Here is a 13,665-nt window from a genome sequence, read left to right on the forward strand (position 1 = left end):
TTACCTGTACACTACGTAACCCTTTCACGTAGTAAAAGTTGGATTTTGAATTCATATTTATGAGCTAAAAATTGTAGACCTGAATTCGCAACTTTAGTATAAAAAAAGCCACATTTTCAAGGTCTAAGCATTTATTTGAGAGTCTTCATATTAAATAATCAATTGAAAATGGGAAAAGTTGTCGAAAGAACGATAGAAAAACGTTCTACCATAATAGGGAATTTTGAACAAAGAGGTATATAAGAAGATATTGGAAGAAAATGCTTTGATCCTTGGATTTAGATTAATTGGCCAAGAATTCGTATTTCAGCAGGACAACGACCCCTAACACAAATAAATCTTAGAAGACGAATAAATCTTAGAAGTCATGAAAGGGTCACTGCAGTCGCTGGATGTTAACTTTATAGAAATATTGTGAGAGGACCTGAATAGAAGGGTCCGGGTTCAATCCGCGCTGTGGAATACATTGCAGGACGAAAAATCGGTTTCAGCAACTTTTTCTTTTTGTTAAATAAATTCCTATTTGTTTCTCTAAATTTGCCTTTATTATATTTCTCCTGAATCCTGCATACTGCTTTCTCACTTGAAAGTTTTTGTGCTGGAATTGGCGTTTACTTCTTGGAATGAGAGTGTGCTCAAACTTTTGGTCTGTAGTGTATTTATGTTGATATATTATTTACCAATTAATATTATCTTTGTAGATATGATGTTTCGGGCTCATCTTACACGTAAATTTCAAGTCACGCTTTTTAGCAATACAAAATAACAATTGATTCAGTAGACCATCTTTGTTCGCTTTAGGCACATATTACAGTAAGAAATGTGAGAATTAAAACCAAAAATATTATAGAGAATGAGGGAATACCCCTCGAAAGGTGTCAGAAATCAAAAGTGTTTAGATCTTAACTAGTAAGTTTTTTCTTGGTTTGAAGCACATTAGATAAACCTTGGTTTCAAATTACTTCAAAGGTTTAAAGTTATTAAATTGATATTAAATGTAAAAAGAAAGACTAATGGTATTAGGTAGCTACAATCTAGATTACGTCGCATGAAATACTATCTAACAACTTATTTTACTATAATTTACAATGTTTAAAGAAGAATATCGATATAACTATTCGTCTATTAATTAAATCTTAATAACACCTCGGTCCATAACAACAATTGAAAGTTTTATTATTAAATATTTTATATTATAAAATACAATATTAAATAAAACATTACCTTATTCTTTTTCTCATTTTGACTCTGGTTAAGTAATTGCTGTTGTCCTTGTTGTGCTTCGTTTTCATCAACACTAAAACTTACACTGGTGGTCTTCTTGCGACCACCACCAAATGATGGCATATCCAAACTTGATGCAGTTGTTGTAGTTTCAGTAGCTTTTGTTGGTGAAATAGTTTTCGGTGGTACCCAGTCAGAGCTTAATACAATATCGGCGTCACTATAGACGGATTTCTTTGGTATGGGTTGTACATTTGGAATAGGATCACGAATATCAATGCCAGAGTCATAGCGCGTTTGTTTTGATAGTTCTTCCAAGTGTTCCAAATCAATGGCAGCAATGCCACCAGCTAAGCTACTAATACCTGTTCCACCAACCACACCGCTAAGTGATGATGTAGCCGAATGGGGATCCTGAGCTCGTGCACTGTCAACTGTGGTGTTTGACTCATTATCAGCTTCTTCGTCCGATGATCTTCGGGATATAGATATAGAAAATCTAGATGATTTTTTGTAGATTGGGTGGGTGTTTTTTTTCAATTTGTTTTGTGAGTGGAATGATGTTTGTGTGTATGTGTATTTGTGTGTTTGTTTGTTTGCAGTTGTGAAAGGAAGCCATATTGATTTTGAAATATTAAGGGAATGAGGATTGTTTGATCGATGATAAAAGCGAATTGTTGACAAAGGAATGTGCAATTGGATTGAGAGAGGAAGATGAAAAATAAACAGAAAATTATTAATAACTTTAACATATAAATTATTAAAACGTATTTTAGTATTTTCTTTGCATTCCAGGACAAGACTTACATTAATATTTATTGCATTCGGTGTTTATAATAGACTACATAAATATCATGCAGATTAAAAGATTTGTCTGAGTTCAAATTCCCTAAAATTGTTAAAGGGAAGATTTATGACATACATATATTAATTTTGAATATACCACAAAACGAACACAATCGCGGTAAGGTTCACTTTACGTATATTTGGTTGTCACGACAAACATCACTGATTAGCTTATGGTTTTTTTTGTAGGTGTTATTTTAGTTTTTAAATGGAAACGTAGTCTTAAAATTGAACTGGATGGACATTAAAATAGACACAGAGACAGTTGCTATGAGTAAAACCAAATTAAAACCAAGGGGAAAACCAAGCAAAACAACCCCAAGAGAACTCCTTACAACTCTTCAAGGGAAATACAAAACAAACTACAGCTTCCAATAACTTCCAGAACTGTTCGAAGAAGACTTGTTGAAGCTAACTTGTTCAGAAGGAAGAATGGTGCCTTTTCCAAGGAACAAAAAATATAACAACGCGGTTGAAAGCCGTCCACAATCATTTTGATTGGAGAGCGCCAAAAGGAGGTACAAAGTGGAGGAATGTTTTGTAGATGGACGAAACAAAGATAAATTTGTTCCGAAGTGATAGAAGACAAACTGTCAGAAGGCTTAATTTGAAAGAACTGAATCTCAAATACATCCAGAAAACGGTCAAGAATGGTAGCGGCAGTATCGTACTTAAAAGTTAATTTTCTTGGTATGGCGTTGGACCAATACTTTTGATTGAGGGTAAAATGGATACAAATATGAAGGTTAATATCATGAAGGGTACGATGCTGCTTTTTCCGGACGAGAACCTGCCTCTCATATGTGTTCTACAGCAGAACAACGACCCCTAGCACATATACAAATCTGCTCAAAAGTATTTTAAGGACCAAAAAATCAGCTTATTGGAGTGGCCATCCTGTTGCCTGACTGAAATTCCATAGAACATTTTGGGGGAGATTTAAAATGTGCGGTTGGAAAACATTTGACAAAAAATTAAACCACACTGTGGAGGAGTAGTACAATATTTCAATTGACAGATGCCGCCGATTATTTGACTCAAGGTCCAACAAATGTCACACTGTAATTAAAGCTAAAAGATAAGAAAATGAAGACCAAACTTAAAAAAAAGTAAAGTTTTAAAACTCTGTTTGATGTTTCTATTTTAATGTCCATATCTGTACATGCATACGAATAAAGCTATTGGTTCTAATTCACAGATTTGTCTAAATAGATCAAGTTTGCCTTTTCGTCAAAATATCAAAAAGTAGCAATATAAAGGAATTCTTGTATATTCTTATCAATTCAAAAAACTTCTTCACTTATTTTCTAAGTTCGGTTCTAAACGGTGTTACTCAAATAATTGTTATCATTTAATCGATTTATTTTTTTTCAATTAAAGATTCCATGCCCGTTCCAAGTTCCAAGCAAGCAAAAAATACTTAAATATGGAAATATGCTTCAGCGAGGAGAATCTAAAAGGTTTGTCTCAGTTTGAATTATCTATCCAAGAAACCTCTAGTGTAGCAAGGACACTGAAGTCAGGAAGATTAGAGCCATAACTTTGTAAAAAAAACTGACAGCCTTACTAAATTTGTAAAAGATCATTTAATTGGTGATTGATAAACTTTATTATTTGTTGACGTTTAAAGTTGAAACTTTATGAACAATTTTACATTGGTTTTACGCCCCACACTGCGTTGGTGTTTTAAGTGCAACTGGCGCGACGTTCGTTCCTTCTTTCAGTAGCAGGGCCTAACTGCTGTCTACTGATTCTAGTATTAATTCCTTATGTCAATATGATGTGATGTATAGAGAGAAGTAAAAGTTGTCTATCATCATTCCTCCTCAAAACCTTGAAACGATATCCATCTAAGAGCAAACATTGATATAAGACCTTTTATCTATGCCACAACATGCTTACTTTAAAGGGTTAAAAGGTGGAAATGGCTAACACTCTTTAATACGCACATTGAATACTTATGAAGGACATAAAGAGTACACTATGGTCACCACATCTGCATTGCCATCTCTAAATGGAGAAACTTCACTTGGTGAGTTGAATCATAAAATGCTCACGGCTCTTCTGCTAGAAGAGTTTTTTCAGTAGAGGTGTTGCATTTCCTCTCCTTTGGGACCTGGTAGTCAATGAAATTCTAACTGATATGGATATGGAGGGTTTCCGAGTAATTGCCTATGTGATAATGTGAATGACGCTACTATATCGGTTTCAGGGAAGCATCTTAACACTTTAAAAGAACTCTTACAAAACGCTCTAAATAAGCTAATACTTTGGGTAGATCGGTTTAGAATCAATCCCAAGGTAAATTTCAAGATTTCTATACCTTCCAAATCTTTTTGGGATATTCAGCCCTATCATGAGTTCCATCGTAATCGGAAATTTTTACGAATCCCGAAAAACTGTATCATGAAATCCGTTCGTAATGCAAAATTTCATGAGATTTTTCACTACGAAAGGATTTCATGATACAGTTTTTCGAGATTCGTAAAAATTTCCGATTACGATGGAATTCATGATAGGGCTCATTAGGGCATTGTTGGAAGACAAGAAAATCCACTTTCATTCAGATGGATCAAAAACTAAACAAGATTTTTTTGGATGCGTGTATCCTGAACAGCTAAACCGAAATCATTGCAGCTGCTATAAAGAAAACCAACATCAGGTGGGATAAAATAAACACATGTCAGGCAACATGTGGCCTACCTAAGATTTAAAGCCCTCAAGGTTATTGACACTTTAAGCAAATTACATATAAGAGTTAATTCAAAGACTATTTTTTTACACCAAAATGTAAAACTGTCAATATCAGCCTCTAAAAGTATACAATCATGTTATATTTGAAATCTTCATGTCATCAGCAAAAATAAGAATTTCACTTTAGTCCATATCGTCATTGGACAGGATGATCAGAAAAGAATCAAGATGGTTTCCCTTGGAAAAAGTTTGAAAGACAATTTCTAAACTTTATTTGCTAGGACCTATTTTCAAAGTAATATTTGATCCAAGTTAAAAAATGGTGCAAAATCAAAAGCTTTAAGTTTGAATAAAATAATTCGGTGGCATAGTTTCTGAAAGGTTTTAGAAAAGTCAGTTAATACGAAGTTAAAATTTGTTTGAGAATGTGAGAAGAGCGGTTGATCTTTTTCTCATGAATCCGTATTGCTGTTCGAAAATGACATTTTTATTAAAAAATTCTGCACTCTCATGTGTATTTCGTCGAATGTTGGTGTAAGAAATTACTTTTTTCATATACTGGGAATGTTCCTGCTTTTAAGGAGTTTTTGAATATGACAGGAAGGGGATCAACTAAAGTATTACTACATTTTTTTAATACTATCGGGACAATGTTATCATAACCGGCTGAGCAGTCATATTTTAACGTTGAAAGAAGATCAAGGATCGTACTCTGCAGCACTACGATATGACTACAGCTGGTTTGCGAAAAGTAGCGTAAATTATGAAAATGTAAAAATATCAGAAGTTATTTCTAAAGCAAGGTTCTTAAGTGAAGTTATCCGAAGATCCACCTGTCTTTTTTAAATTCAATTATAAAAGAAGAAGAACGCAAATTTCCCATTCCTTATTTCTTTTGCTGCGAAGTGAAACAAAATTCTTTCAGTAAGAAGAAATTAATCAAGAAAAGATAGTTCGAATTGTGAAGAAGAAAGAGAAGCTTCAGATAAAATCCAGTCAATAAGTGGAACAAAACAAATTGCAACAAAGTTTAATGCCAAGCGTCTTTCAAGCCAAAGTAGTGGCAATAACATATGATGGCGCTATCAAAAGCTGATATGAACATATTCATTGACAGCCAAGCAGCATTAAAATGGATTTCTGCCACAACAGTAAGTGCGCCAATAACTTACTGTTCTTGGCTCACAGCATAACATTAATCTTTCGTGGGTACCAGGTCTCAGAGGTGTACATGGGAATGAGAAAGTTGTTGAGGTGGCGAGGATTATTACAACACTTCAGTAATCCTACGCTTATAGCTATTACAAAAAGCAGCCTATTAGGCTTCACCACATCCTCTAAAATACTAGAATAAGATACCCCATTATATCATAGGTTTAATAACTCTTTTAAGGAAGTTCAATACTTCAGAGTATCACAATGGAGAAATGTAAACGTTTTCAAACCTGTACAATTATCTTTAAAGAAACTAGTCCAATTATATATAGCTGAAAGGGAAAAGATACAAATACATTCAGTTTGAGCTCAAAGATGTAGCAAATACATCTACGGGATTTCGAAATCACCGGAATACAAACTGGGAGTGTTATAGGGAGGTACTAGCACAGCTGCTTAATCACAACCTTCTTAAAAGCTCCTCCAGTAAAGATGAACTAGACCTTTCTGTAAATCATCTCACCAAAGCCTTAAATGAATCAATTCATGCCCTGTAACAATTTTAAAGGGTAAAAAGAAACCTCATTGGTGGCGTAAAGAACTAGAACCATTCAGAAAGAGCTGTCACAAACTCTTCAACAGATCTAAGTACACTAGATCTCCTTCTGACTGGGACTTATACAAACAAGCTCTAAAGCAATATAAAAAAGAATTAAGAAAGAGTAAGAGGTCTTCTTGGAGAAATTTTTGTGGTAAAATAGAAAATACTTCAGAAGCCTCAAGACTCAAAAAAATTCTCTCAAAAAGTCCAACAATACCCAGTGCTTTAAAGAGAGAAGCAGGCACGTGGACTATCACAGATGAAGAATCTCTTAATCTGTTATTAGACACCCACTTTCCAGGTAACTCTAACATAATCAATGACTTAACATCAGAGTTGATCTAATAACGCGGGAAAAACTGCAATGGGCAATATACAGCTTTGATCTATATAAATCTCCAGGACCAGACGGAATCATTCCGGCCGAACTACAAAAATGCTCGGACATGATCATTCCACCATTGGAAATCATTCTGACAAGCTGTGTAAGGTTGAGATATATTCCCAAAGCCTGGAGAATGGAAAAGTAGTCTTCATTCCCAAAGCAGGAAAACCATCACAAGTTAAATCTAAAGATCTACGACCAATCAGCCTATCATCCTTCCTTCTTAAAACCTTGGAAAGATTGATTGAAAATCAGTAGAATCAGCACTTCACTCGCTGGTACGTACGATTGAACATTCTCTCGAATACAAAGAATATAACCTGGTAGCGTTCCTAGATATTGAAGGAGCTTTCAACAACGTCAGTTACCAGGCGATCACAACAGCAATGGATAAGCGGAAATTAGAGAAGTCACTCATAGATCTTATAAGTCTCATGCTCAAAAGCAGGACAATAATTTCTAACATGAGAAGTTTTACTACCACCAGATCGGTGAATCGAGGCACTCCCCAAGGTGGAGTCCTTTCGCCTCTTTTATGGAACATGGTAGTAAACGACCTACTTACAGCATTGGAAGTAGAGGGTTTTAAGGTGATTGACTATGCTGACGACGTTGCGATATCCGTATCTGGGAAGCACCCCCAAGTTCTCTCGGAACTCCTACAAAATGCCCTAAACAGGCTAACTAAATGGGCTAAGCAATGTGGATTGGACGTCAACCCACACAAAACAGAGTTAATACTCTTTTCGAGAAGATATAAAATTCGTCAGATTAGCCCACCCAAGATTAGAGGAATACCATTAAGCTTTTCTGCTATTTGGGCCTCATTTTAGACAAAAAACTAAATTGGAAGGCAAATATTGATGAAAGAGTAAAAAAAGGCTACTGTAGCGCTTTTTACTTGTAAAAAGGCCATAGGATCAAAATGGGGCTTCTCCACAAAAATAACCCACTGGCTATACACTTCGGTAATCAGGCCGATACTCATTTATGGAGCCGTCGTATGGTGGACCGCACTGGACAAGATGGTAAATCTAAATAAGCTCATCAAAGTCCAGCGGTTAGCAGGTATGTGCATCACAGGAGCACTTCGCTCAACACCAAACGCAGCACTGGAAGTGCTTTTAAACCTAACACCACTTGACATCTTCTCCAAAAAGGTGGCTGCCAACACATGTGTAAGGCTTAGAGCCACCTCTCAATGGACCAGTAACAATACTGGACATACTACTATTCTAGACAATTTCAGATCTATCCCAGATCGCTTAGACTATACCACCCCAAACATGGTATTTGGTAAAAGATTCCATACCTTCAAGATCCTCCTGGGAAGAAGAGAGACCCCTGGAAGACGATGCGGTACACTTCTATACTGACGGTTCAAAGACCGATCACGGAGTTGGAAGTGGTATCTTTTCAGAACAACTGAATCTCAGTCTATCCTATGGACTTCCCAATCAATGTAGTGTATTCCAGGCAGAAGTAATGGCGATTAAAGAAGCTATCTGTCCTGGCTCAAAGAAAACGTTATATCTTGTAAGGATATACGAATCTTCTCAGACAGCCAAGCCGCTCTTAAATCTCTCGCGTCTGTCTCCACAAACTCTCAAACAGTCCACGATTGTCGATTATCTCTGAATGAGATGACGGAACAGTTTAACATTCACCTCATTTGGGTGCCGGGCCACAGAGACATTCCGGAAATTGCAAAGCTGATGAGCTCGCCAAAAACGGAACAATTCTGCCTCATGTTAGACAAAAACATAACATCGGAACACCACTTGCTACATGCAAATATCTTCTCAAGCAATATGCTCTAGAAACAACAAATGCTAGGTGGTCACAAAGTACCACTTAAAACGGTCAAAAGGCTTGATATCACTGAGCAGACAAAGTATAAGCTCTACAATTGGAGTAATAACGGGACACTGCATCATAAGAAGACATGCTAGGCTAGGGGTCTACACAAATGACTTCTGTAGAAGCTGCATGGACGAGGAGGAAGAGGAAACGGTCCAACACCTTCTATGTACATGTCCAGCACTCTCCATTAGAAGGAATTACTTTATCGGTAATCCCTTCCTCAATGATTGACACAAAACGTCTCTCTAACTTTATTAAAAGTACAAAATGGTTTGTTTAAATTCATTACTCTCCCATGAGTAACCTTATTAGTGGTATCACAATGGACCCTTGAGGTCTACGTGCGTCAATGACATCTGGACAGCCACTCCAACCTAACCTAAGGGAAAAGAAACAGAAGAAGAAAATGTGTATTTTTGACCGCTTTGAGAACACCTCCATCTAAATCCTTTGAATCGCCAACATAAACATCATTTCTGTAAATTTCGATCAGCTGAATGAAAAGTTCTATTTTGAAAATGCTTGAATTAAACAAAACGACGTTATCTTATGTTTTGATGAAATAGGGTTTTTTGGCTTACTGATTTTAGTAGACCATTGAAATACGGTCCATTTAAAACCATTTTGAACTTAACAAATTGGAAATTGATTCTATAAATAGAGGAAAAGTTATTTAAAAAGAAAAAGAGGGCCCCTTTAAACTTCACCAACTATAGAGGAAATAGTCTACTTAACATCGCTTGCAAAATCTTCTCTGCAGTAATATGTGAACGTCAAAAGCCAATTGTCAACATCCTGCTCCTGTCCTAACCAGTGTGGTCTTAAACCAGGAAATTCTACAGTTGATCAAATATTTACATTTCGGTAGATCTTGGAAAAAACAGAAGAACATCAAATCGACACCCTTCATCGATTTCAAGGCCGCATATGATATCATCTATTAAGACGACCTATAAACGGAAACTTTTAGTGTTGGCATCCCTAAAAAGCTCGTCTGTTTGTGTAGAATGAAAACGGAGAAGTCGCGCTGCTCCATTAAAGTTGGAAACGACTTAACCCAAGTGCACAGCTTCTACAAGCTCAGCACTAGAGGCTCTCTAGTCAAATTACTGGGATATGCTAATGTTATTGACTAAGTCGAAAAAACTCATCGTGATGTCAATGCGGATTTTGTGAGTATTAAGTCAGAGTCGGCAAAAACGGGTTTAGCGGCAAATGAAGGCAAAACAAAGCACAGACAAGTAAGGACCTACAACACCGACGTCTCGCTCAAAACCTAACCATCGACAGACGTAACTTTGAGGTACTTAAAGACTTTTTCTTTGTAGCGGAGCCTCTATGAACGCAGAAAACAACACTAGCGCTGAGATAAAACGAAGAATTACTCTTGCTAACTGCTTTATCTTTGAGCTAAAAAACCAATTAAATAGTTAAGCCCTCTCTTGAGCGACCCTCATCATTCCCGTCCTGCTACGAGTATACGATGCAGATCAATGAACCATGACATATTTTTTCGAGAGAAAAGTTCTTCGCGTGACCTGCGGCCTTGTCTGCTCAGAAGGTGAATGGAGGAGAAGATCAAGCGACGAACTGTACGGGCTTTACAACGACGTAGACTTAGCCAGAAGGATAAAAGTTCAACGACGGGTTACGCAGAGTGCATGAAAAGCTCCAGCCTGGAAAGTCATCGAATCCAAGCCCAAAGGACAGCGGAGTAGAACCGCGCATCAGGTGGTGGCGAACATGTGAAAAGTGACCTTATCCAACTTGGAGTGCACAACTGGAGACTTCTGTTGGGTGAGGGCCTAGTTCAAACAGAACTGTAGCCCCACTTTAAGTAAGTACGTAACTCAACGTAAGGTTTTCTATGAACAACGTTAACTAATTTGAGTCTATATATATAGAAGGCATTTGGTCGTATACGAATATTAAGTGAACAATACAACATTTTGATATTCTTATTCTTCTTTAAATGGAACTTTACATTGACTTATTAAGTAAGACAATGTTTTTACATTTTCCTTATTAAATGAGAAAAGTTTGATAATAAAATCAATTGCTTAATAATCGTTGAAGTGCCATAGGAATGTTTAAGTAGCAGATTACTTATTTGAATGCCAAATTCAATGAAATAGGACAAAACCACGAGAGAGTTGTATTAATATTATGTCATATAATTGTGTTATACTAGTTAAAGTAATGCCTTCGTCTGTTTAAAACTACTGGTTAAAAAACCTCATGCAATGAAATCAAACTAATAACTGAAGTAATGAAAAAACAAAACATTTATGACAAATGAGTTAGTCTTTTTCTTTTGTATGCTATTTTAGTGTGAAAAATGATTCTACTTGTGTAAATATGATATTAAACTACTATTTACCTATCCTTACTGGGAATGGCCCAGTGATGATCCAAAAGACTCTTTCGTCTCTCTTCGAGTGTAGTACGTTTGTCTGTAATTGATAAATTTTTCTTATCCTCAGTATCATCACTTTCAGCTCCCGACTTCGATTCAGTCTTAGATGTTTCTTTGGCTTCAGCATCTTTATCATCCTTCTATGTTTACAAACAAATGAGACACACACTTATCATAACCCCTTAATGTAAAAAAAATATATAAACTCACATCTATCGGTGTAACACGCTCTTTATCGAATGCTTTAGGAAATGCATCACCATCACGGCCAGATCCAGAACAAATCGATTCTTGATCATCACACGTTTCAATCGAACCTACACCTAGTTCAGAAAGATCATCATCTTTAACCATCATCAATGAATCTTTGTCAGATGTAGATTGCGTACCTTCTAAGTGACTAGACGATGTTGGTTGTTGCTGCTCCAACACCGATTTTGGATAATAGATTTCTGCTTTTTCTGTTGTATTTGCTTCACCACCAGCAACACGCATATGGGCGATATCATGAAATATAGCAGCATTAACAACCAACTCCATAGGAGCAATAACACCATAACTTTCCGGTCCATGTTCAATAACAAGTGTATCAGATACATTTGGATCGAACATCACTGCGTTGGGTGTGACCAAGAGCACACCACCGACAACACCTTGGCCATCGGTGATGTGACGAACATTGATCTTTAGGAAACGTTGAGTTATAACTGGATCATCGCCAGATATTTCGGAGCCATTTTTCGGTGAGATACGTTCAATGTGTCCAGGTTTTGGAGATCCTGGTCGAAGGCCATCCAGAATATCTACAAAATATTTAGAATTTATTTATATTAAAAACAAAGTCAACTTGTTGTGCATGCATGGATACTTATTAAAAATTTTGATAAGATAGTCGTTGTCAAAGTAAATCTAAAATATATTTTTAATCCCAGAATGACAACGAATGTTTATCAAAAAATTGATAAAGATAATTTAATAATCTAAAAAGAATATTTTTTTTTTTCAATAATAAAAGAAAACAGAGAACAATAAAAATTTTTCTATGAAAGATTTAATCGAATATTTATCAATTTTCAGTTCCAGTCCAGGTTATCGACTTTGATTTCAAATTTGTATTCAACAAATGAGACAAGCTCGTATCCGCATGTAGGTAACACCGTTATTTTCTCAACTCATCTGTAAAATATGGTCGGAAGAAAGCATGGCCTATGAGTGGAATTTCAGCAATATATGAGAAAGGAGACCCTCTAAATTGAGTCAACTACAGAGGCATCGGTCTCCTTAACATTGCATATAAGATCCTTTCTGCCGTATTATTTGAACATCCGAAGCCGTTCGTCAACAACCTGATAGGTCCTTATCAGTGTGGCTTTAGACCAGGAAAGTTCACCATTGACCAAACATTGACATTACGGTAGATCTTTTTATCGATTTCAAAGCCGCGTATGATAGCATTTATAAGAAAGAGCTCTATAGAGCTATGGGCAGGTTCATAAGCGACTTGATAGTAAGACAAGTTTTTATTAACTGATTGTCCAGTTGCCAAATACATGCCTTCTTTAAATTCATTGGAAAGTAAGTCAAGGAAAATCTCCCTAACTATCGTGTCAAGTCTACTTATGCCCAAATAACAATTGATCATGTTTATTCATTCAGCTGAAAGCTGGACTTTATTACTCTATGATTTATTTATTTTGTGCACAATCCCATTAATTGTTTTGTGTTAAAGGGTTCATTGTCAAATTGGAAAGAAGTAAGTAATATTTCTTTACAATACCAAATGCAAATCGTTGTGGACTTGTAGCTTGCCTGACGAGTGTTTTGTAGACAAGTGTTTTTAAACTGAAGGTAGAGTTTAGTGAAGTAAAGTTGCCACTTTGAAATGCGTGACACTTGAAAAACTAATTAGCTGCCTTGGTCAAAGTGTACGTTCAATGAATGCAGTTGACTGCAAATTAAGTCCCTTCTTGTCTGAACTGCCCAATGTCTAGTTTTAGCATCCCTGTCAAACTTATACTTTTGTGGAGAATGACGATGGCGAATGCATGCTGCTCTATCAAGGTTGGAAAAGAAGATGGGTTAGTGGTCAATGAGGGCAAGACAAAATATACAGTGGTACGGGTTAAGATCGGGTGATTGTGCTGGCCACTTCAAAACGTCGATTTTTTCACCTCTAAGGCACACTTCAATAACTTTGAAGTGTGTTTAGGGTCGTTGTCGTGCATGGAGCGCCATAATAACGGCAAATTGTCTCCCGCGTAGGGTATCATACGATCCAACAGGATATCTCTGTACACATTCTGGTTTATTTTGGTGTCAATTTTTACGATGGGGTCAACGCCGCGCCGCCGGCCGTGTCATGAAAAAGCAGCCCAGACCATAACGTAATGGTGTACCTTGAATCATATTCATTATTTTTTGGACGCCATACATATTTTTTCCCATCCGATCCGAACCAGCAGAATTTGGATTCATCGCTCC

General features: G+C 36.5%; 1 protein-coding gene across 17 annotated transcripts in view; it reads right to left on the bottom strand.

Moving 5' to 3' along the window:
- The window catches only part of LOC129954025 (TLD domain-containing protein 2), a 331,572-nt gene that overhangs the window by 98,658 nt on the left and 219,249 nt on the right, over positions 1-13,665 (bottom strand). For 12 of the 17 annotated variants that reach the window (XM_056067629.1, XM_056067634.1, XM_056067630.1 and 9 more), the window contains 4 exons: positions 11,574-11,987; positions 11,395-11,507; positions 11,149-11,324; positions 1,225-1,723 (listed from right to left, as the gene is read on the bottom strand). In XM_056067629.1, coding sequence (XP_055923604.1) covers positions 1,225-1,723; positions 11,149-11,324; positions 11,395-11,507; positions 11,574-11,987 — 1,202 coding nt within the window. The remainder of the gene's footprint in view (positions 1-1,224; positions 1,724-11,148; positions 11,325-11,394; positions 11,508-11,573; positions 11,988-13,665) is intronic. The other 5 variants (XM_056067646.1, XM_056067625.1, XM_056067628.1 and 2 more) reach the window with 1 other exon arrangement.

Source organism: Eupeodes corollae, chromosome 1 (assembly GCF_945859685.1).
Source record: "Eupeodes corollae chromosome 1, idEupCoro1.1, whole genome shotgun sequence".
Lineage (NCBI taxonomy): Eukaryota > Metazoa > Arthropoda > Insecta > Diptera > Syrphidae > Eupeodes > Eupeodes corollae.